The sequence below is a fragment of the Fundulus heteroclitus genome, unplaced genomic scaffold (assembly GCF_011125445.2).
Source record: "Fundulus heteroclitus isolate FHET01 unplaced genomic scaffold, MU-UCD_Fhet_4.1 scaffold_620, whole genome shotgun sequence".
NCBI classification, from domain to species: Eukaryota; Metazoa; Chordata; class Actinopteri; order Cyprinodontiformes; family Fundulidae; genus Fundulus; species Fundulus heteroclitus.
The window spans coordinates 20,001-42,799 of record NW_023397056.1 but is presented as its reverse complement, the minus strand read 5'-3'; the positions used below and the strand labels follow the sequence as shown (position 1 = coordinate 42,799).

Below are 22,799 nucleotides of genomic sequence, written 5' to 3'. Positions count from 1 at the left end.
CTCTCTCCTCAGCCCAGGTGAGACGTTTGTGGTTCAGTACCGGATCAACACCAAGAACACGACGTCTCTAAATCCAGCAGCGGTCATCGACGAACGTCTCCTTAACTCTTTAACTTTGTGGGTTCAGTTATTGCTGGTGCTGCTTTTTCTACCACACTTCGTCCTTCCGCCAAACTTTCCATTAACGTGATTGGATACGGCGCCTTCATTAGCAACGACTGTTTGTGTCCAACAGTAATTGTGACGGCTGCTGATGATTGCTCTAAATTTATGCTATACGCTCCTGCAGCCTATAGCATGGCCACTGCTTTAAAATATTTATTTAATCATATGGGCTGCACTTTATAACTACGGCTGATTTAGCATTAATGAATCATGAATGAATGGATTTTATAATCGGCAGAACACTAATCAAGGATGTCTCATAATTAAGCTATAAATTAGCACATTCACTAATAAGTAATTATATAGTGTGAGGCTGAATTTGATGAGCTGTAAGACTTAATCACAATTCTTAGCGGAATAAACTCTCTCTGAGCTTTACTTTTTGAATTCAGTTAATGAAAGAAACCCACTTTTCAGTACTAGTGTAATTCACTGTACAAGTCTTCTCCATGCAAACCGGTCTCAATGAATATTTTTCTGGCTTTCTGAAGATGTTCCAGTTTTCTCTGGAAGTGTGGGGGGTTAGTTTTGTTCGTTTTCGGCCCGGTCCAGGAACCAGAGCGTGGCCACGTGTTGCACAGTGAGCAGCTGAACATGAAGACAGGGAGGAAATCCAATTAGCTTTTAAAAGTCCTGTAAACCTGTAGAGAGCCGGGAGAACAATAAAAAAAATAAAAAATGACCAGAAAGTCTGTCGGGGTTTAAATTCATTAAGATTGAGCTGAATCTGACATGTACGCATGCAAATACTAGACGAAATGATAACACACATCATAATAAAAGGTACACTTTTGTTTTTTTGGTGCAGAAAATCATTGATTTTTATTTGCTCGGGGCTATGAGATTACAACCACAAGGACACTGTGCAAAGAAAGCAAAAAATGAAAGTCAGAGAGCTGGTGAGCGGGTTACACGGAGAGAAACCAGGAATCTGCATGTGTACGGTATATTCGTCTAAAGCTCATGCTACAAAACACACAAAACAGTAAAGGGAGGCTGTAAAACTAATTTGCAGACATATCAAACTAGATGGATACACTCCAAAATATATAGTTCATTTTAATTCTGTCTTAAATGTAGTAAAAGGTTGTTTTGTGTAAAATCTGTCGTCAACCATCTTCAAAAAAACAAAAACAGATTTTTGCAGTTTTCATGCAACACGAGTTGAGAGGCTACATTTCCTTCAGGAAGCTGAATTTAACCAAACAAAACGAGCCGCTTCCCACAGATCTGTGGTCCATCGCAAAAACATGAAGAAATCCAAAAGTGTTAGATACTCCCAAACCTCCTGTATTTCCTTTTTTAGCTAAATTAGATATTCCATCAGAATGGTTTTGACTGTTTATGTCGCTTTTTAAAATCGACAGCAGGAAAGCCAGAGACTCAGTCTGGACTGGAGCCGGCCAATGGCAACCACAGCTGGTAGCTTTTATTGGTCTTCTCTGTTGCATCCTAACTTATTTAAACAAAAGCTAACATTAGCATCAAAGCTGGGTGTTGGTTTAGCATCTGAAAAGCTAAATAAAATAAAAAATAAAGAAGCTAACAGGTCTTGGTCACGGATGACATTTATCTCCCAGTGTGTTGAAATGTTTATATTTTAAAGACCGGATTTTAGTCATCTCTACGGAGAGTAACAGTGATTCAAATAAATTTTATAATGTCGATGCTTGGCGATGAGGCTGTTTCACTGTTTCTCAGTGAAGTAAAGATAGTTCTATTGTTATAAAAAAAGGTCAAAAATACTGTGAATAGTTTATTGGGTCTGACAAATGAGGATTTCATCTATTAAGGCAAAAAGCTGTGCAGACCAACCTGACGAGTCCTCGTTAAACCATAAATTATCTGTTGTATATTTTATAGGGGGATCGGTTTCAGAGCCAGGCTGGATACCAGTGTGTCAACATGAAGCAGGCGAAACTATTTCAAAATAAAAGCAGGGCTCTGATGTCCGTTAGCCTGGACAGGGATACAGAGATGGTTTCATTCTTCCAGATGTTTTTGGAGGAACAAAGGTTTAAGAAAAAAAAAACTAAAATCTCAGTGATCCTACAAGAAAACTAATTTCTGAACCGTTCTGGATTCTGTGCTCCCAGCAGCATCTGGTGTGAAACTCACAGCATTTAAGGAGAATAAAGTCATCCTAAGAGCCAGAGATGGTGGGGTGATGCTGCAGGGCTGATGCTGCTCTCCATTAGGTCCTGAAGGAGAACAACGTCTGCTGCAGGTAAATGACCCAAAGCACATCCAGTCCGCCTCTGAGTGGCTGGAAATAAGGCAGCAAATCAAAGCCTGGATTTAAATCCAACTGAGACGGTATTAAACCAGTTCTGCAGAGAAAAGTGGACTAAATCCTTTCTGGGTGACTGAAAAGACACATTTAATGTAACGCCTGATGAGTCCGTGGTACCGGCAGCCGTTAGCTTTAGATCGTCCTTTTCCCTTAATGAGAAGAGATCATCTGAAAACTGCATTCTCTGATACTAAAGTAAGTTTGATGGTCTGAAACATCTAAGTGTGAAAAACCAAACCAAAAAAAATAAATAAATACTTATTTCATCACCATTAACTGTGATTAAAGCAGTTTTGATTTTTCTAAATATGTAACGATAAAAGTAACTAAAAGCTGCTTTTCTACTGAAGGATTTCTGGGCTTAGATGTTTATTCCATGTATTTCACCACTAACTGAAAATATAACAACTAAGCAGAACCACTAATTATCCACTCATGCATTTTATCAGTAAATTAGAGATTTATTTAAACACAGTGGGAGTAGAAATGTGCACCAAGCTGGGCTAATATAACTGTTATTATTAATATTATTTTTCTGTGACAATGAGCCGTTGACCTGCGAGATCTGGGTAATCTCACAATTTCTTGCAGATTCTTATACATGTTACCTGTAAATTATATAAGAGAAAAAAATAAGCCTTTTTAAAGTTGCTGCGTATGGAACAAACAGGACTTTTTACCACTTTCAACACCACAACGTAGAGGGAAAAGAAAAACTGAAAACTTAAAACCATTTTTTTCCTCCATAAACGTAAAACATGGATGCTCAAACCTGTATATTCATATTTTGTTAATACATCAAATTTCACGTTGTTTCTTTTAATGTGGGGAATATTAATGCTTTAAGATGAATTTATATAATGACCAAATGTGGGGTGTTTTTTTTCTCCATTTTTCATATATTTCTTTTGTGCCTTATGCAAGCACAGACATAAAAAATATACTAGAAAACTCCTAAAAACAAGATAATAAGCTGATTGGTATTGCTGTAAGTTATTGATTGATTAGTCATACATTTTAAAGTTGATGGAAGAGAAGATAACACACTACAGTCAGACAAAGAGGACAAATACAAAGGGAACAGTGTGAAGCTCAACAATAGAAAACAAAGATATTGTCCTTTTTTTATAAGCTCTATAAACGCCGCCCTCACACTGCTGCTGGTCCTCCTCAGTCATCGTCACTTTTGCTCCTGTCCGACTGATCCTGCAGAAAGAGAGGGATGAAAGACGGTAAACACTCAGAAAAGAAGATGAAGGTGTGATGAAGATGAAGCTTTATTTTTCAGCAGAACACGCGGCGCTGCAGGTCGCCTCCAGATGAGCGTGTGAAAAGCCTAGAAGGAGCAGCGAGCCCAGAGGAGGAGCTGAGACTGAGTCTGCACACAGGGCAACATGGAGACCATCGACTGAGACATGATGAACCAGGTCAGACTGAAAATCCTTTTCCACATTTAGACTCAGCCTGGTGGAGCTCTGGGCCACGACACTGAAGGTTGTCAGCTCTGCAGATTCAGAGCTTCACAGAGCCGCCGGCTCGCTCTCAGCGCCGTCACTAAGAAACGTGCCAACCAGCCGCCGCCGTTCCAGCCGCTAGCAGCTAACGTGAGAAATCTCGTCACTTCGGGGAAATATTGAACTTTTCCTCAAAGCGTTTCCGTTCTGCTTTGACTGAAGGAAAACGAGGTCTAGTGTTGACAACGTGTTGTTTAAACATGCACAGCGAAACAGAACGAGACATGGCTGCTGCAGACGATCCTAATTAAAGCTGCTCGTTACCTCGAATACTAATCCTCATCGCATTATGCATCAACACCTGCAACATCGCATCTCAGAGGACTGATTGGATACAATCTTAGGTATGATATTATATTTCCCCTCACATAAATCCATCTTTTTACTGCAAATACCGTATTTTTTGGACCATAAGGCACACCAGATTGTAAGGTGCATTAAATAATCTTCCCTAGTGAATTAGATTCTTGCATTTAAAATAAGAACAATTCTTCATCTTATTTCAAGTCCAGTATATCAAATTATCTTAATTTAGGGGTAAAAATACTCATTTCATTGGCCAATAGAAAGAAATACTAATTTAAAGAAAATGTTACTCCCTTTTTGCAGCGCGCGTACACCGCTCTCTCCTGAGAAGAAAAACTAGCTGGACTACACTGCCCTGTTTCTACCATAGGGCCAAAATAAACTTTTATATTTAATTAACTTTCTAGGTTTATTGTTGCTAGCGCGTACTCCAGGCTGCCTTACATGAATGCACTTCTAGTTTAGACATTACAGTCAGGCAGTCTGTAGACAGCTCAGGGGTCCTATCAGGTAGTGACACAGTGTACCGTAATGCTCCTAATATCCATTGAGTGGAGCGACTTGTTGCTAACCAAAGTCGTACTTACACATTTTTAAATATTTTTGAGCGCATTGTACCACATAAAATCAGTCAGTAAATTATTATTATTATTATTATTATTATTATTATTATTATTATTATTATACTTATTTATTATTATTATTATTATTATTATTATTATTATTATTATTATTATTATTATTATTATTACGTATTTATATGCACGGCCTTTGAGAGCTGCAATACTTTACATTTCTTGCACAATGACAATAAAAGGAACTCTGATTCTGGATGGTAGTTGATGGAGAAAAGTGGGAGGCATTGATGGAATCAAAGGGAAATGTTGACGCTGAAGCCTTCAGCAATAGCTCCGCGGTTACAATATTTTAGACAATAAATTAGCTCACCCCACCACATCCTTAAAGACCTCTGCCATGATCATGAATCAGATTCACCAGATCTACCGTAACTGGTGTTAGGTGTGTAGGACAATAAAGTAATGGAGAAATTAAAATAAAAAGGGTGCCATTCGCTCGGGACACCAGCTCACAGCAGGTTTTTATTCTATATATCATATATGCTGCTTTTTTTGCACACAGAGGATGGATATCTTCTGAAATTATTCCTCTTATTTTTTACATGATAACGTACAGGATGCAGATGAAGCCCGGTAAGAAGTGAATCTCTGTGAAACCTCATGTTCTGCCCTCGTTGGTAAAATCTGCTCATTAGAGAACCCGCCTGCAGCAGCGACACAGAAAAAGCCTCAAACTGTGAAAAACCTGGAGCTGTGCTCGTTTTAAATTGACGACCGCTTCGCTTTTTATGGGAAATTTCTGCCTCTGTTGATAGAAAACAGAAAATGAGGGCGACGCGTGAACGGCTCAATTAGCTTTATGGTTTCCATACATCTCTCTCCCACCGACCAGGTGAACGTATGGAGGACCAAACAGCGTGACGTTCTGCCAGAAAACGCAGCAGACCGAAGACGGAGACGCTCTGCAGTGGAAAGACGCAGCATGCAGAGAGAACTGAATTTAAATACTTTATTGTTCCTGAGGGGCGACTCATTAGCAACAGTCAACAACGTCGGCACACGACAGCAAACACAGAACAAAAACAACCAAAGAGAGAAGTAATGACACATTTAGCAGATTATATCAGGACGCCTGGGAGGAAAATTCATCTAGAATAAAACTTAAAAAAAAAAAAAAACAGCTGCAGGAATAAAAGACTTCTGGTTCTGTCTTTCCCTTTGGACACAGGTAAGCCTCCTTCTAGAGGAAGTTGAGGGTTTTTAGGGATCGATGTCGCCTTCTTGGAGAGTCTTCCTCTGATGAAGGTCAGATCAGTGCCAGCCAGCTTCATTCAGACCTCAACCTCTTTTTCTCATTTACAGAGCAGTAAGAACCCGACATGCTGTTAGTCTGTCTCAGACGTTTGGAGAGTTCATTTTAACTCAGTTTTTAGCTCATGGGTCAAGGCTTTGTATCAAAGTAAAAAAACTGAATCTAAAGATTTCAAAAGAGGAAAAGCTGAGCTTTCCACCTGATCAAACAATCACCTTTGCTCTAAGTCTTTAGATCCGGATCTGTTCATTTCTCTCTTAATGTCACGTGTCAGAATCAAACGTCCTAGTTTAGTTTCCTTCTCTGCTTTTATTTTCTACCTAAAATGAATATGATTATAACAAGTTATTGAATCACAGGCTGTAGTTCTGCTTAAAACAGCCTTTCTGGCTTTTTTCTAAATAAATGACATTGAACAATGAGTGAGACGTAGGATCTCTAAGCAGATATCTGTGTGACCTGCTGGCAGCTCGCTGGGTTCATGTCTCGGTTGACCTCAGCTGCTGCCTGGTTGAGCCGGAGCACTTTGGTAAGAAGAGTTTTAAACCTCCTCCAGGGTTTTATTCTCCATGACAGCAAAAGGTCAAAAGACAAAAAAATGAATAAATACTGGAGCTGAAGAAACAGTTCAGTTTTGTTTTCGTCCATAAATAAACCTCAGATCTATTAAATTACATCATCAACGTTCCTTTGATGATTTCTGTTCTCATTTACAGAGAACAGAAATATGATTTTTCTTTTAAATGAGTTTCTCAATACAGACAGAGACTTAAAAGGGTTAATTAATTCACAAGAGAAGAAATAAGTCTGTCAAATGATTAAGGTGGTTATAATAAAGCTAAATCTGTCCAGCGTCATCCATACATGTTAACATGGCCAGTAAAACACACAAGAATCCCTCTTGTCCCACTCCCGCCTCAACCAAACCAAAACACGGTTTCGTCCAATCAAGATGCAGTATTCTGGTTTAAGGCGGGACATAGTGCTGTGATGAAAACAACAGCGGATCCAAAATAAACATGGCAGCGCAGGAGGACGCACAAGCAGCTGAAAGAATAACAGCAGGAAGCGCCTTTAGCAGCGCGACTTGTTGTGGCTTTTCATGGTGTCGGCTGTTTATATTTTCATTTGATTCCCTGATTGGCTAAAATCAAGCTTTGGTAGGTGTTGTTTTGCCCAATCAGCTCAGAGTTCAGGTGAATGTTCCTGATTTCCCCAAACAAATTCGCTAGAAGCAGTCCCAGATTTATAATGTGCAGAACGGAGAGCGCTACAATCATCGATCGGGTTCGCCAGGTTACTCACATGGCCCTCAATAAATGCATATTAATATTCCACTCCTGGATTTTATGAGTAATAATGTAGCATTTCATCCTGACCATGTGGTATATTGTCCCTGGCAAGACGGCGTTGCACAGACACATTATTTCACTTTTTTTTAAATGTATACATCAGCAGCTCACTCTGGTGAGTTTTTTAAGTTTTTATCAAAGATTATCACGTCCTGCTGGAGTATTAGTTGCTATTTTGGTGTTTTATGTTTTCTTTTTGCTTAGTTTGCTAGTAAATTAAGTTTTTTGTGTTTATTTATGATTTAAACGTTTGTACGTACTGCACATGCACAGCAGGGGCTAAAACAAGGAAGCAGCTAACGGCTATTAGCATCTCCAGGCGAAACAATCAACAAAGGTATAAGATCCAGTAAAAAACAAAAAAACTTATGAATCCAAGAGGGAAAAGCCTGGAATGTCTCTGGGAATCCAGTCTGAACGTCGGTGTTTACTGAAGCAGATGTTAAACCTGCCGAGGCTCAGATGTGACGCAGAGATGATTTACTTGAGTAAATGTTCTGATATGAGGCTCTTAAAGTTGCTGTACTGAACATTTATATTCATTTCTTTATACATAAATATTCAATAAATTAGAAAATGCATTTCTAAAAGGCTTGTTTGTCAGATTAAAAGTACCTTAAAAAACAAACTAAGCTGATATTAAACATACTTTTCATTAAGCCCCCATTCCTGTATGAAAAATGGCATTTTGTTATTATGCAATATTCAAATCTTAAATGTTGTGTTTTTAATTGCTGGAGGTGTGGATAAAGAGGAGATCCAGAGGGAGTTTATTCCAGAGTCTTGGGGGTTGTGCCTGAGAAGGCCCGGTCAGCCGGTGTTTATATTTAGACGTCAGAAATGGGTCAAAGACCTCCGGGCTCTGAACCAAGCAATAACTCAATAAATCAGAAATGTAGGGCGGGGCCAGACTGTTAGGAGCATTACGAACAACAAAAGTTTAAAATCTTTTCTAAAGAAGGCAGTCAGTGGTGGGAGGACATAACAGGGGTGTCAGTAAAAAAAAACAACCTGCTGCTGCATTTTGGACCAATTGAAGCCGGTTGATGGACGAGCGAGACACACAGACATAAAGAGCGTTACAGTAGTGAGTTATTGGGCTGATGAAAACAAGCAAGTGGTTCTCCAGATCGGCAAGGTTTAAAAGAATAAAAGAAGCCTTTGCTTTAGCTAAAGCAACCAGTTTACTACATTTAAAATCTGATTATCGTATTTTTTGGACTATAAGGCGCACTTATCATAAATGTTCTCTAAATGTGATGATGTGCCATATATATATATATATATATATATATATATATATATATAGTGTCACACTATAAACTTCTCAGCGGTAAGAAGTCTTTACATCAAACTGTTACACTACAAAAAAGGAACTAAAAATAAGTAATATTTTCTTAAAATGAGTGTATCTGTCCTTGAAGATCTGCCAATGGAATAAGATTTTTACACTTAAAATAGAAACAACTCATGTCCATCATCTTATTTCAAGTGCAGGATGTCTAATTATCTTATTTTAGGGGTCAAAATACTCATTTCATTGGCAGATAATATTATTTACCTGCTCAAATCTAGGAAAAAACACTAATTTTAAGAGCATTTTACATATTTTTAGATCCGTTTTTGCAGTGCAAGCTCACAGTACGGCTGAATATGTGGGAGTCTTTAGGCAGCCCACGCCCAGAGTACATGCTAGCAACAATAAACCTATTAAGTTAATTAAATATAAAAGTTAAGTTTATTTTGGCCTTATGCTATAAACAGGGCAGTGTAGTCCAGCTACTCTGTCCTCCTGACAGAGACGATAGAGAGCTGTGGAGGTGGAGGAGAGATGTTACACAGCTGGAAAGAATATTTAATGCTCCTTATAGTCCGAAGAATACGGTAGTAAAGTAGTCGTCTTGCAATCGGAAGGTTGTGGGTACGATTCCAGCTACCCCCCCCCCGTCACATGTCGATGTGTGTGAATGTGTATGAATGTGTGCGCCTCAGTGAGAGTGACTGGGTGAATGTGGCTGTAGTGTTTAGAAAAGGCATGTTGTCGTTTTCTTTCCTGTCAAGTTGGTGATTTTTGTGTCCCCAGTGGTGAAATGTTTGGTGAGCTCTGGATCATCCCTGAGGATGACAGCGTGTCACATATGCCTGAACAGAAAGCAGTTCTCTGTGAAGGACCTACGTTATCATCCTGGTCCTCGTCACTGTCGTCGTCGCTGACCACCGGCTTGGCTTTTCCGCGGCTTTGCCTCTTCTTGCCTTTGTCGTGGCTGCGGCCCTCCCTGCCCAGCTTGATCTTCACCCGCACAGACTTAGCTGGAGAAAAGTTGAAGAGGAGACGCGGGTTAAACCTCGCTGCCACAAAGCACTTAAAAAAGCTTCAGCTCACATGAGAGCGCTGACGACGCCTCAGAGATCAACGTTCAGTAAATATGAGACTCTGAAAGGCAGTTTGAGGCTTATTTCACAGGTTTATCGTTGGCCTGGTGGTCTAGGCTGCACAAGAAAATATCCTGAATATCGAGTGATAGTCAGGGCTGGATCGGTCCAGAGGGCTCTGTTCTGGTCAAAAAAATTTAAATAAATTCAAGCTCATTAAAATTTTGATTAAAAAAAAAAAGAAAGAAAAGAGAGGCTCGGACACACATGAATGCCTTTAAAGATATAAATAACAGAAAAAGTAGTTTAGGTGGGTGAATAAGCATTTCCTCCCTTATGCATTTCTTCTGTTCTGCTTTTTAGGCATATTTAAATATTTCAGATGCTATGTTTTTTTTTAAGTAAAGACAACCTAATTAAATACAAAAATTAGTCTGTGATAATTTATTTTAGATTAAATTTCCTTTTTGAGCTTTTTACAATGAAGAGTTCTGAAACTTTACGCCTTTATTAAACCTAAATGAAGCTAAGGATAATTATCCACACCAGATAAGGAAAATTACGCTGCTTTAAAATCTGATAAGTCCGGATAAATGCCAAATTAATAACAGGTAATATAGATTTATAGCGGTTCGCTTATAACCAAATTAACCAGAACGAATGTTAGCAACAAGCCAGATTTGGGCTTAAAACTGTTTAAACACACCCAAATGAAAGTGTATGCTTTTACGTTTTATATCATTTGGCTTTGGTCCAATCTTTTCACTCATTTTAAGTCTATTGTTCACATTTTATCTATTTAAAAGTTAGACGGTCGCAGCAGCTCAGTAGTTCCTGTGGGAAGGAACAGAGCAGCGCTGACTCTGCTTCCAGCTGTGAATATGAATGAGATGACACAAGGTTGACTTTCTGTGTGTGTGTGTTTTAATGTGTGTGTGTGTGTGTGTGTGTGTGTGTGTGTGTGTGTGTGTGTGTGTGTGTGTGTGTTTTAATGTGTGTGTGTTTTAATGTGTGTGTCTTACCCTCAGCCTCTGAGTCATAGTCGTCATCATCTTCCTCATCGCTGTCATCCTCACTGTCTTCGTCCTTGGCGATCTTCTGTCTGGCACTCTTGAAGACAGACTGAAGGACAATGGAGTCCTGGTATATCTGTTCACCACAAAAGGAAAAATGTTACTGAACTGAAGCTGAAAGGTTAAGAAAACAATAACCACCATTTCTGTATAAAGGCTGAAAAGACAAACAGAACGGTCCTTTTCAAACCGGAAGGCTGAAGTTTCAACCTTGAAATGTAAGTTGTTAAAATTGCTTTTAGGAACGAAACATATTTTGCTTCCACCATCTTATCAAATAATGAATGCAACAAAAAAAGAAAAAAAAAAAAGAAACTTTCAAATCCCCAGCACAAGGTTTATAGAAGGTTCCAATTAAGTGCTAAGTGTTGACATACATAATAATTTGTTCAAAAGTACTTCAAAAGCCGGAAACTTCATGGTAAACTGAAAGCAAATTTCACAGTATTTCTGTCCTGGTACAAAATAATTCAGTAATATTAACTCTATTAAAATGTCTGGGTGTTGATTCAAATTTTAAAAATCGATTCAATTCCGATTCCCAAGATTTGGAATCGATTCTTTTCTATCCGATCCGATCTCAAATAGATAGCTGGGGTTAAAAACCTTTTGTTAGCTGTTATTTGAATAATATGACAATGTAGTTTTGCAACATATTGATACTAGTATTATATTAACATGCATGTGCAAAGTGTGTAAAGCAAACATTGAAGCATCAACAGGCAGGCAACGTGCCGGACTGTTTTTCATCCCATTTAGGTCTGAAACGCTGCCGAGAATCCAGAGTTAGATCCAACAGTCGGCCCAGAGCGACTACTTCCTTCAGCAACCCAGAAACAATCAGAGCATTTTCCAGCATGATGGGGCACCGCCTCACCTGGCAGGTATGACGGGTTAACCTGTGTAAGAGTCAGTTCCTTCAAAACAGGCCGACCCGAGTACTAACGAGACAGGAATGTGCTACTGAACCATGAGACGGCATCTGGGCCAGAGGTTGATATCCAGCACAAGTTAAAACCAAAAAAATCAGCACTGTAATTACTAACTCCTGGTATATTTGCTGTAATTTCTAGTAATAACTGAGTTTTAACAACGTTAAACATCACATTTCATAATCAGGAGACTGAAAAGATCACAGGATGTTTTCAAGACACCCAAACAAGACGGGAAGAGAGAATACTGATAATTGTGCCGGAGAAGCGGCTGCAATTTTCACCACAAACACACAGAAAGGCACAAAAGTGTCAAAAGTGGAACGATGCGCTGCTCTGCCACACGAAGACGAACCGGCAGACAGAGAAAAAGGTACAATTAGTCTCTGAAGGTTCCCCGAGTGTAACTCGCTCAAAGAAGGAGTTTTCTGCTAAACTCTGAGAAATGGAGAACGGCAGACGTCTGAAATTATGAGGACGCCACAGAAGGTGAGGGATTAATTAGAGGAGAGCGATCAGACAGAAATAAAACAGATGCTACCTGGGATCCCTCCAGGTTGAAGGTTTGTGCGTTCTGACAGAGAAGCATCACGTCCTTCTCCAGGTCTCCCAAACTTCTGTATTTGTGGTTTCTCACACGCTCCTGTTAGCAGCAAGAAAAACTGTGAGTTTCAGAGTCACTTACAGAGACTTAGAAGGATTCCACCTTCTTATAAAAAAGCTTTTAAAGTAATGCTGCTATAGAACAGCTACTTTCTAAACTCAGCCAGGTCCTGATATTTTCTACAGCGGCAAAAAGTAGAAAACGCTCGCTGGAAGGTCATTAAAATTACTAAGACAAATGTATCTTTCTCATTTTTTCCTGCTCTAAAGACTTAACAAGTAATATTTTAATGAAACAAAGGGATCTGTAGATCTCTGCAGATCCAAAACTCAAAAAGCATCTAACAGGTTTGAAACTTTACGTTTTTATTTAACCTAAATCAAGCTAAGGATAATTATTCACACCAGATAAGGAAAATGATGCTGCTTTAAAAGCTGATCACTCAGGATAAATCCCAGATTACCAAGAGGTCTGAAAACAGATTAAAATCAAATTAACCAGAAGGAAACCCCGATTACTAAAAAGCCATAAAATGTCTTTTTCATTTATTATCTTTGTGTAGATTTATTTTTATTTATCCAAGTTTAGCCCAAGACTTCTTTTCAGTCAGTCACTGGATGTTTGTGGTCTTACTTAATTTGAACCTTATTTCATAGTAGATTTAAAACAACAAAAAAAGGTTGATGAATGATGTAAACGTTGTGTTGCACCGTACATTTTTAATTTTCTAATTTGCATCTTTTTTGAAAGGCCTCCCAATAGTAAACGTTGCACACTGCCATTTTTTTTTATTAAGCATCTTCATCATGACTGAAAAGCAAATTTATGCCGTTCTTGTGATGGAAGGCCGTAGTTTGGACACCGCTGATGAAATCCATTATAAAACCCTCCAGATATCAGTGAGAGTGACTAAAGGTTTACAGCCATATTGAGATTAAACAGAAGCACTTTCCATACATTCAGCTTCGTCTCTTTGTTAATGTCCTCTCAGTCAACAGACCTTGATCTTCTTGAAGTCGACAGGTTTTCTGATCAGCTCGTAATACTCTGGCAGCTCCTTCCTGGATGGAAGCTGCACAAACACCTCGCTCAGTTGCCTTCCAGACCTGCTAATAAAGCAAAGTCACATTAAAACTGGGACACGTATATACACACATGCACATTCTGTCCATTAAAAAATTATTTAAATGGACAGAACGCTTATTTAAGTAACTGTACAGTATTTTTACCAAGGTTTCTTATTTCTTAGTTTATATGTTTTTACCTTTATGTCTATGATGCGCTGCCAACATTGAACTTTTCAAATTAATGCCTTTTCTGCACCATTATCTTTGCACTATAAACATGGTGGAACATTATTCTGCACACTTTTTTAAAAATAGTTTTTCTCCTGCACTGTTACATTCTTATCATTGCTGCACTTTATATTGTAATGTTACTTTATTTCAATTGCAATCTCATCATTGTCTTAGGATGTATGCAACGTATCCACCCTGTAGATACAAATGACAATAAAAGTTTGTCTAAGTCTATCTGTATGTAGGTTCTATTCTAAACTTAAATAAGAGAAACCCGGAGGTGGAGGAGAGAGACAGAGTTTTTATAGAGATTTATCAGGATTTGCAGGTCGAAATCAGAATTATTTAATTGAAAATTTCAAATCTATAACTGTATTAATGCGTGGGATTATATAAATGGAGTTAAGCTAAGATGAAAAAGAAATAACTTATTTATTTTTTTAGTTTGAACCTTAAATTTATAATCAGCTCAGTTGTACTTATGATGCTACACTTTAATGTGCAATGAATGAGATCCCAGCTAAAAATCTAAGGCTGTAGAAACGAGTCTAACAGCCTGGTAATCAATTCATGTTTTCTGGCCAGCTACAAAAAGAAAAAGATTAGTGAGGTTGTTTACTACCTGAAGTCTATCCAAAGCTAATTTCCCCAGAGTTTATAAAAAAAGGAAGCGGGCAGACATTAGTCAGCAGAAGTAGGCATCTGAGGTTCTTCTCTTTCATTAATCTTGTAAACAGACACACTTGATTGGTTATGTCAGAAACGTTTTCTCCCACAAGTTTTCAGCGCCGACAACCTGAGCAGCACCAGAACTGAACCATCTGCTTCAAAGTATTACCGTGACCGCAGCCCGGAGGCTTCTGCCAAGACAAACTCCTGTTGCCGTGTTTACAAGAAGCAGAATTAAACTTTTTTTCCTTTTTTCAAATTTCAACGTGATCTTGAAAAATGGATTGGGATTTTTATAACTTTGATCACGACTGCAGCAGCCCAGATCAAAATGAAAACCCAAACGCCGACTCATTCATCCAGGGACGTCTCCACTCAGGCATGAACCGTTTGCTCCTCATGTTTGTCCAGGATGCTTTGAAAAACAATCGGGTAATGTGTCTCATTAACAGTCATAAAACAACGTAGAAGCAGGGTTTGTAGAAAGCTGCAGTAATTTCCTTAAAGACAATCTGGTCGTATGAACTCAGTGCTGCAGCTTTCTGGGTGTTTGGTGCCTGCAGAGGCTGTGGAGTGTTTCAGCTTTTAAAGCGACACTCTGAAACATTACAGTGCTGCACAAAAGCATTTTTCCTTTAAACATTGTCTTCTTTTTAATGTCAGACAGAGATGGCTGTCTACCTGGCTGTGCCACTTACAGCAGCAGCAACATCTGCAGCGTTACGGAGGAGCTCTGGCCCACTTTGTATGACAGAATAGCGTTCTGCATGCCACCGCATCTTAATCAGGCTAATGTCTGGACCTTCATGGTTCAATTAATACCATATTTAGGTCCGGATGCAGCAAAGCAGCCCCAAACCATCAAACTACAATGACCATGGTGGACGGCTGGCATGCTGATTTAGTTTTAAATATTTATAACGGATCTAACATCTTCCAAAAAGCTGCACTGTTGTCTCCAGCTCAGGTGTGTGCAGCTGGAAGGAAGAGCAGATCCTGCAGCCTCTGGAACATTGTTCAAGAGTAAAGCTGATAAGAAGTAGTTTTATTTTACAACGCTATAAATCTAGTTTTTTAAAACGTATACATGGAAATGGGGGTGATTAACTTAAAATAAGGTATCTGAATATAACAGGGTATTGGTAAATTCCTAATCTTCAATGACTGATCAGTATTCAGGGCCATCACTACTTATGATTCAACTAGAAAGCTCTCAGCGCTCTCTCTCTCTTCTGACCTGATGACCAAAAACACTTCATTTCTACAAAAAAAATAAAAACTTTAGACATGTAATTCTGCAGCCAAGTATCTTCTTCTTCAAGTCGACCATTGATATTCAAAAACTGTTTAATTTTGTTTTCTGATAAGATATTAGCTAATAAATGCTGTTTGTCAAGACTTGATTCAATCAACTGGGTTCCCTTAGAGAGGAAATCTTTTTTTGACCAATCTGTATAATCTGACTTTGGAAAGTGCCTTGAGATGACATGTCCCATGAATTGGCGCTATATAAATAAAACTGAATTGAATTAAAACTCTAATTGCATCTTTAATCTTAACAAGGTTAAAAACATATAATGTGCTTTTAAATTACACAGCGCAGGCCTTGGTAGACGGTGATACTGTAACCCACTGTGTGCTCTGAAACACGCCGCTGCTACCAAGCATCTATCACCCAACTGTACAGTCTGCTGTAACCTGGCAAGTACCCTCCATGTAGAGCCTGCAGAAACATCTTCAGACGTCCGTCGCGTCGTGTGACGGTGCGAGAAATCGCCGCGGTTCCTGGAAAACCTCTGGGTGTTTGCGCTGCGCGGCGTGTTTATTTACGGTTGCCTGGCATCAACCACGCGGTGGGAGAGTTTTCCATTTCTGCAGACGGACTCACATTTTAGCAAAAGGTCAAAGCAGCTCTGCACAGCTTGGGCGGCTGTTTAATGAGGAGACGGCATCGTAACCTGGGAATCCCGAGTCACAATGATAAATCCTTTGATGCGGCAGGAGACGCGCCGCAGGGACGGCGATGGATTCGACTTCTGGACAGACGGGACGAGCAGCACATAGTTGATGTTGTTCCATGACGGAGAGACAGATGCTTTTATTTTTTAATTCAGGCCGAACTCTCCAGTTAGCAAAACGTGACTTGGTGTCTTTTCATTTCTCTCTCCTTGTTACATAAAAATAGACGGTACGGTCGGATAGGGAACGGCCTTTCAGCTAAAATTATAAACCCAAGTAGGGACTGATGTAAAGCCATTTTTTTATGGCCTGTAGAACAAGATGAGGATTATTAATGAAAGAGGCACCACTAAAACTCTACAATCAGACTTATAGGAGAAACTGAAGGAGAAAGAAGTTGTTAATCAGCTGAGACCCCCATGAGGCCTGAAGCAGCGTCTCCTGCTGCGTGAATGACGACTCAGCAGCTTCCTCAGCTTTCATTCAGCCCAAGGGTCACGCAGAGACATGTTTCAGAAAAAAACTTTATCACAAAGCTACTGCTGATATTCTTTGATTTTAAATGATTGGAAATTAAACCTTGTAGACAGACCTCTCAACTTTTATCAAAAGTTAGGAGTGAGATTATGCTAATTTGGGGGCGGGGCTAACCAGACCCTGGAAGAGCCGGTGGAGTCAACTCCATCTCATTTTTATCCCACCAGACATTGAAGTAGACATGTATTACTTGTGTTAAAAAGAGAAAGAGACATATTAATACTTTATTGTTCAGTTAATGGATTAAAACATAAATAATACACAATTGTTTAAATAATACTGAATAAAATTAAGTAGATTTTAATTATTGACCGAATTATTACACTGTTACACATTCATCTATGGGTTGTTTATCATTGTGAATCTATAACCTGATTGGTGAATCAGGCTAAGTTTCATCAAGCCTTTATGATCCCCTCAGCAGCAACACTGAAGCACACAGAGGTTCCCGCTGCGTCTTTACGCACGATCCTGCTGCTGATGTGTCCCTCCTTTCAGCTCAATGCACTTCTAGACTGTTACAGTTTATAACATTCTCATCACCTTTCACAGTGACAGGTTTCTCAGTCAGTCGCCGCGCTGACTAGACAAATCTCTATTGCTCTCGTCAGTGCGCTCTGGGCGCACTGACGCCCAGAGCGCACTGCTCCGAGGGAAAGGAGGGGAGGGAGAGGAGCAAGCGCGGAGGCACAGAAATACGGTGCATGTAGTTACAAAATGCAGAATTAATAAAAACAAAACGTATAAACAGACCAAGTGGCGTTTTAAACTGCATCTGGTTAGCAGAACTGTTTTATGATCCAGCGTGCAGCCATGACTGGTTCTGATGAACCGGTCATCTCGCAGCAGCTCCCCCCCCCCCGCCCCCTCCCCTCCTGTGTACGCGGTACAGGACCTTACCGGCTCACTTTCACCACTGTTAAGACTAAAATTATTCATAACTCTGATCACTCTTCCTGCTGCTCTGTTAAAAAGAACTGCAGCAGGAATTACTGATGGCCACAAGTTGTGAAAGAAGCTGAAACAGCTCAGCAGAAGGCGGAGTTTTGTCGTCCGCAGCCCAGAGGGCCTTTGTGATTTTTATGCGTGAGAAATTCCATGTTTGCGTGTGAAATGTCTTGTGTTGCGTGTGAGCGTGTGAAGTTAGTGAAATGCGTGTGTCACACGGTCAATGCGTGAGAGTTGAGAGCTATGCTTGTAGATGTACTAAACATTTTGAAAAAGAATGGATGCAGGGTTTTGTTTCTAGTCTTAAAACTAGAAAAAAACTAATCTAAGATGCTCAGTTGAGTCCAAACCAATTTAAACTGAACATTTTTCTCCCTCATACTTTTAGAAGTGTGATGGAGAATCAGCTCAGTATTACCGTATTTTTCAGACTATAGGTCGCATTTATTTAGAAATTTATTTCACACAATCCAAGACTAAAGACTGACATTTAATCAAGTAAGGCAACTTATTCAATTGCACAGCTGCATCCACAATGAGCTGAATAATATGGAACATACCTGGGAGGATGAATGGGGTGAATTAGCACAACAAGCCAAGTTCTCCTACCTGGAAAGTTCTCGTCAAAAGTTCTCGTGGAAAATTCAGTCAAATTACGCTGGAATTTGACCGTGAGCCTAACAGTGCTGCGCGGTAAGCTAATAGTATGACCCGTATGTTTCAGAGCAACATCAAGCTCACGTGCATGAGCGAATTTGTGAAAAGCGCTGTAAGCTAACGCTAGCTGTTATTAGCTTCCCAGACAGGCTAATAACAGGTTCTGTCTCGGTCCGTTTCCTTAGAGCTGCACCACGTAACGCTCTGCAGTGTGAATGCAGACTGTGAAACAACATATGTACATGTGTTCAGTCTTTGTTGTTTATAAGTTAATGTTTGATCAATTTTAAGAGGTGCAAGAGCAGCATATAGTCTTCACAGGCCTAGAGCGCCCTCTTGTGGCTATTAGACGGTAATGTTTACTACTTGGTTCATGTTCAGTATGATCTATTTAAAATTGATATAGAAGTCGCAGTACCAGCCAAACTATGAAAAAAAGTGTGACTTATAGTCCGACATATACGGTAGTTCAGTAAATGTTTGTCATTGGCCACTTTGTTGGGTACATCTTAGTTAGATTCAGATTGCCTTTTGCACATTTCCTGTGTTCCTGAGCTTTGTGGCACCGTTAGAAGATGAGCCCACTGTGGCCACACACGCACAAACATGATCAGGGTGCTAAATATGGACTAAAGCATCACTTTCCTATCTTAGATGACAGGATTGACAGCCATGTGATCAACTTCATGGTTCAACATGTTGCACAATCTGTGATGGCAGTCTGCACGCATTTGTTGGAAATATTGTTCTGTTCATTGATGCCTCTGTTGGCCTTTGATCATCTCACACCAGGTTTCCCTTTTCTTCCCTGACATCAAGAAGGCATTTTTGTCCACACAACCGCCTCTCGCTGGTTATTTTCTCTTTCTTGGACCGTTCTCCGTCAACCCTACAGCTGGTTGTGTGTGGCAATCACAGCATATCAGCATTTTTTTATTTTTTCCCCAAACACCCAGGCCAGCACTATCTGGCACCAACAACCCAGCCACACTCAAATATTCACAAACCCAGTTTCTTCCCCTGTCTGGTGTTCAGTTTAACTCGCTGTAAATGGACTTTAACACCTATATACCTTTGTGGCAAAGGATTAAATATGTGTACCTTATAAAGTGGCCTGTGAGTGTATTGTTTACACTTTAAAAACCCACAGCCTGCTGACCCTGATGATGGGACCTATGAACCCCACAAAGCTCTCCTCTTTACTTCAGGTGCTGCTGGATGCTTCACATCACCATAAAACTTGGCAGTTGGAGAAGTTGTGCCAGAAACCTTTGGATCAGCTGGTTGCATGTATCAAATACATCACAGTAGTTATGCCAGTCATGTTTAGAAGTATAACAGACCACTCACATCCAGACAGCACATAAAATAAAGATCTCCACACATCTCAGGAGCATTAGAGGTTTCCTCAGAATGCCTCAGGGTCTAACAGCAGTCTTAACACGACCTCTCCTGAGACAACATTTAAGAGCAATCCACTAAACTAACAGGATTTCACTTAAGGAGCCAAAGTTCATACCTGGAAAACTCCCAGTAAAGAAAGAAAAAAAAAGATACGTCTAATAAACAGCTTTTAGCTAAATCAGGACAGCTGGCAGCTAATGTTAAACAGGCTTCTGTGGCTCTGCGCTGACACTAAGTTTTATAGAAGAGAAAAATCCTTCATCAGTGGGAAATTCAGGTGTAGCAGCAGCGAAAACTAGTTATTAAAAATAGCTTGCTCGAGACAAAGTGTGTGCAACTGATGGGGGGGATTTTAAGAAAAGTACAAAACCCGGCTGCAAAATTTATGCATGAAAAACACCAAGACTATTTTCAACATAATTATTCTCCTTTTAACCTCCAATATTGCATCTATTAGACTACATAATTAAGATTATAAAGTGTCTGTTGTCAAATAAACAAAAACGATTAACCAAAATATGACTTCAACCACATTAATGTCTAAATATTAGCATAATTCAGGTGACTAATCGCTTCTGTGATGTTACAGAAACATCAATATGTCTGTTGACTGGTTGGCTCTCAGCCCACAAGCATATTTTCTCTATAAATCCTTTATTTTTACAGGTTAGTCCCTAGAGACTCAGTGTCTCATTTAGAAGAGAGACCTGTGAGCATATAAAGCAGGGAAAGGATTAGATAACTCTGGATGCTCTACAGCACCAGGGCTTGTTAGACTTGTCTACTTCCATCTCAACCAGCCAGGATGTGTTTAAATACTAGATCTGAACAGGATGTAGGATCTGTTGACAGGACTCCAATGTGGTTTAAATAACGTCTCTGTGTAGTTTGCAGTAAAGAAACGCTGCAGCTCTCTGGAAAATGCGGCAGAAAACCAAAGCGTACCCATCTCTGTAGTTGATCACTGTGTCGATGATGGTGTTCATCTGCTTGGTGAGTTTGGGCGGGTTGGGCGAGAGCTTCTCCGCCGGCGGCCGCCCTCGCCTCTTCTTGGCCTTCATGCCTCCGTCGTCTCTGCTCGACGGGTCCTTGTCCTGGCGCCGTTTGCGTTTACGCTTTTTCAGACGAATTTCCTCCTCCATCTCCTCCAGGTTTCCGTCCTCGATGGCCTGAAGGTTTACAAACGGCAGAGCAGAAACTGGGCTTTATGCTACCGTCCCTCAGGACAAATGTGACGCAGAGCGGAATTACAAGTGTTCAGTTTTTAGGCTTAATTCATGGCCACAAAGAAAAATAAATAACTTTTACAATCCTAAAAAGAGCTTTTGTGTGTTCATTCAGTTCTCCTGTTGTTCTCGCTAAATGTGCTCTTTCAAACCAGGTCTTCTTGTACTGTGTGTCACCTTGTCAGGGTGTTTTTTCTTTCTGTATCCAGCAGCCAACATGTCTGCCCACATCTTTCTTCCTCTAATGAGTGCTTGTTTGAACCACAGCTTACACTGGTTTCAACATCCTGTCACCTTGGCCTCAAAGTGTCTTTGTTCTAATTGTGTTTTCCCTCAAGCGTCTGAGACACTCAATAAAATTGATTTGCAGAGCTTCAGGTGTTTCTCCGGAGAAAAAGTGTCACAGTTTATTTGTTGTTTGCCACCAGCATCGCACAAAGCAAAACTTTTAATTATGTTCAAAAGTTATCATATAATAAGGTAATAATTAGAAGCCGCCTTCTGGATAACTGTGGAGAAATCAAATTGATATGTTTTGGTTTAGTTTTTATTGTTCTTATAGACTGGCTCAGCGCAGCATCAGGCGAGACTGAATGAACGAGAAAAAAAGAAATAATAATGTTTTGTTTTAGTGTAATGCCAATCAGAGAATATTTAAAACCTGAAGGATAATCAACCCATTTTGCATCATGTTGCTTCAATCAAAATTTAAAAGGGCTCAAAATCATTTAAAAACAATACCCTTTTTCTTCAGGAAAATATTGAGGGTAGATAATTTGTGAACCTAATTGCTATTATTATTTTTTAAATAGTGTAATACATGTCAGGGAGCAGATGGGTCATAACTACAGTATATATGCTTAGAGATGCACTGATCAAGTATTTACTGACATTCTGTGAGCAAACCGTTGCAACCAAAATTTTCTATTTTGCTGTAAATCTCGACCAGAAAAATCTAATTTTAGCTATTTTGTGAGAAACATAAAAATAGAAATTTGGCATGACATGACAGTTGCAATAATAATAATAATATGGGGAAGATGCTCTCTGGTTGAATTGAAAAGGAGCCACAGAGGGGAGTAGGGAGCACCCTTTCCATTTCTGGGAGTGGTACGCCATGGTCCCCACTTTCAAAATATATTTTTAGCCCTTCCATAAATTAAAATCAACTACTCTTAATAAAATATTTGTAACAAAATGAAACACTGAGTTTTACTCAGGACCAGGTTAGATTGCAGAGTTATTGCGCTGTACATCACTAAAAATACCACAAAGTACAATAATAAAGTGAAACAAAGGTCGGTATAAAATTGCTAATATTGCAAATTTCTTTGCAATATTAGTTCTAAATTAATATTAATTCTAAATTAATAATAATTATATATATATATATATATATATATATATATATATATATATATATATATATATATATATATAAAATTCATTATAAAGACTTTAGTAAGACTTTCATCATGAAATGGACACACTGACTTAATTTAAGAGCTTTTTATAATGCATACAATAATTATACATTGCTTTTTTAGAAAAAATTAAACTTACTGTCATTAGCATTAGAAATATACCTAAAGCATCGAA

General features: G+C 39.3%; 1 protein-coding gene across 3 annotated transcripts in view; it reads right to left on the bottom strand.

Moving 5' to 3' along the window:
* Positions 1–959: 959 nt before the first annotated feature.
* The window catches only part of LOC118556350 (probable global transcription activator SNF2L2), a gene marked incomplete at its 5' end in the record, with an annotated part of 41,325 nt that continues 19,485 nt past the window's right edge, over positions 960–22,799 (bottom strand). For 2 of the 3 annotated variants that reach the window (XM_036133437.1, XM_036133439.1), the window contains 6 exon segments: positions 960–3,664; positions 9,697–9,830; positions 10,916–11,042; positions 12,440–12,541; positions 13,503–13,611; positions 20,920–21,143. In XM_036133437.1, coding sequence (XP_035989330.1) covers positions 3,629–3,664; positions 9,697–9,830; positions 10,916–11,042; positions 12,440–12,541; positions 13,503–13,611; positions 20,920–21,143 — 732 coding nt within the window. 3 annotated transcript variants of the gene reach the window in all.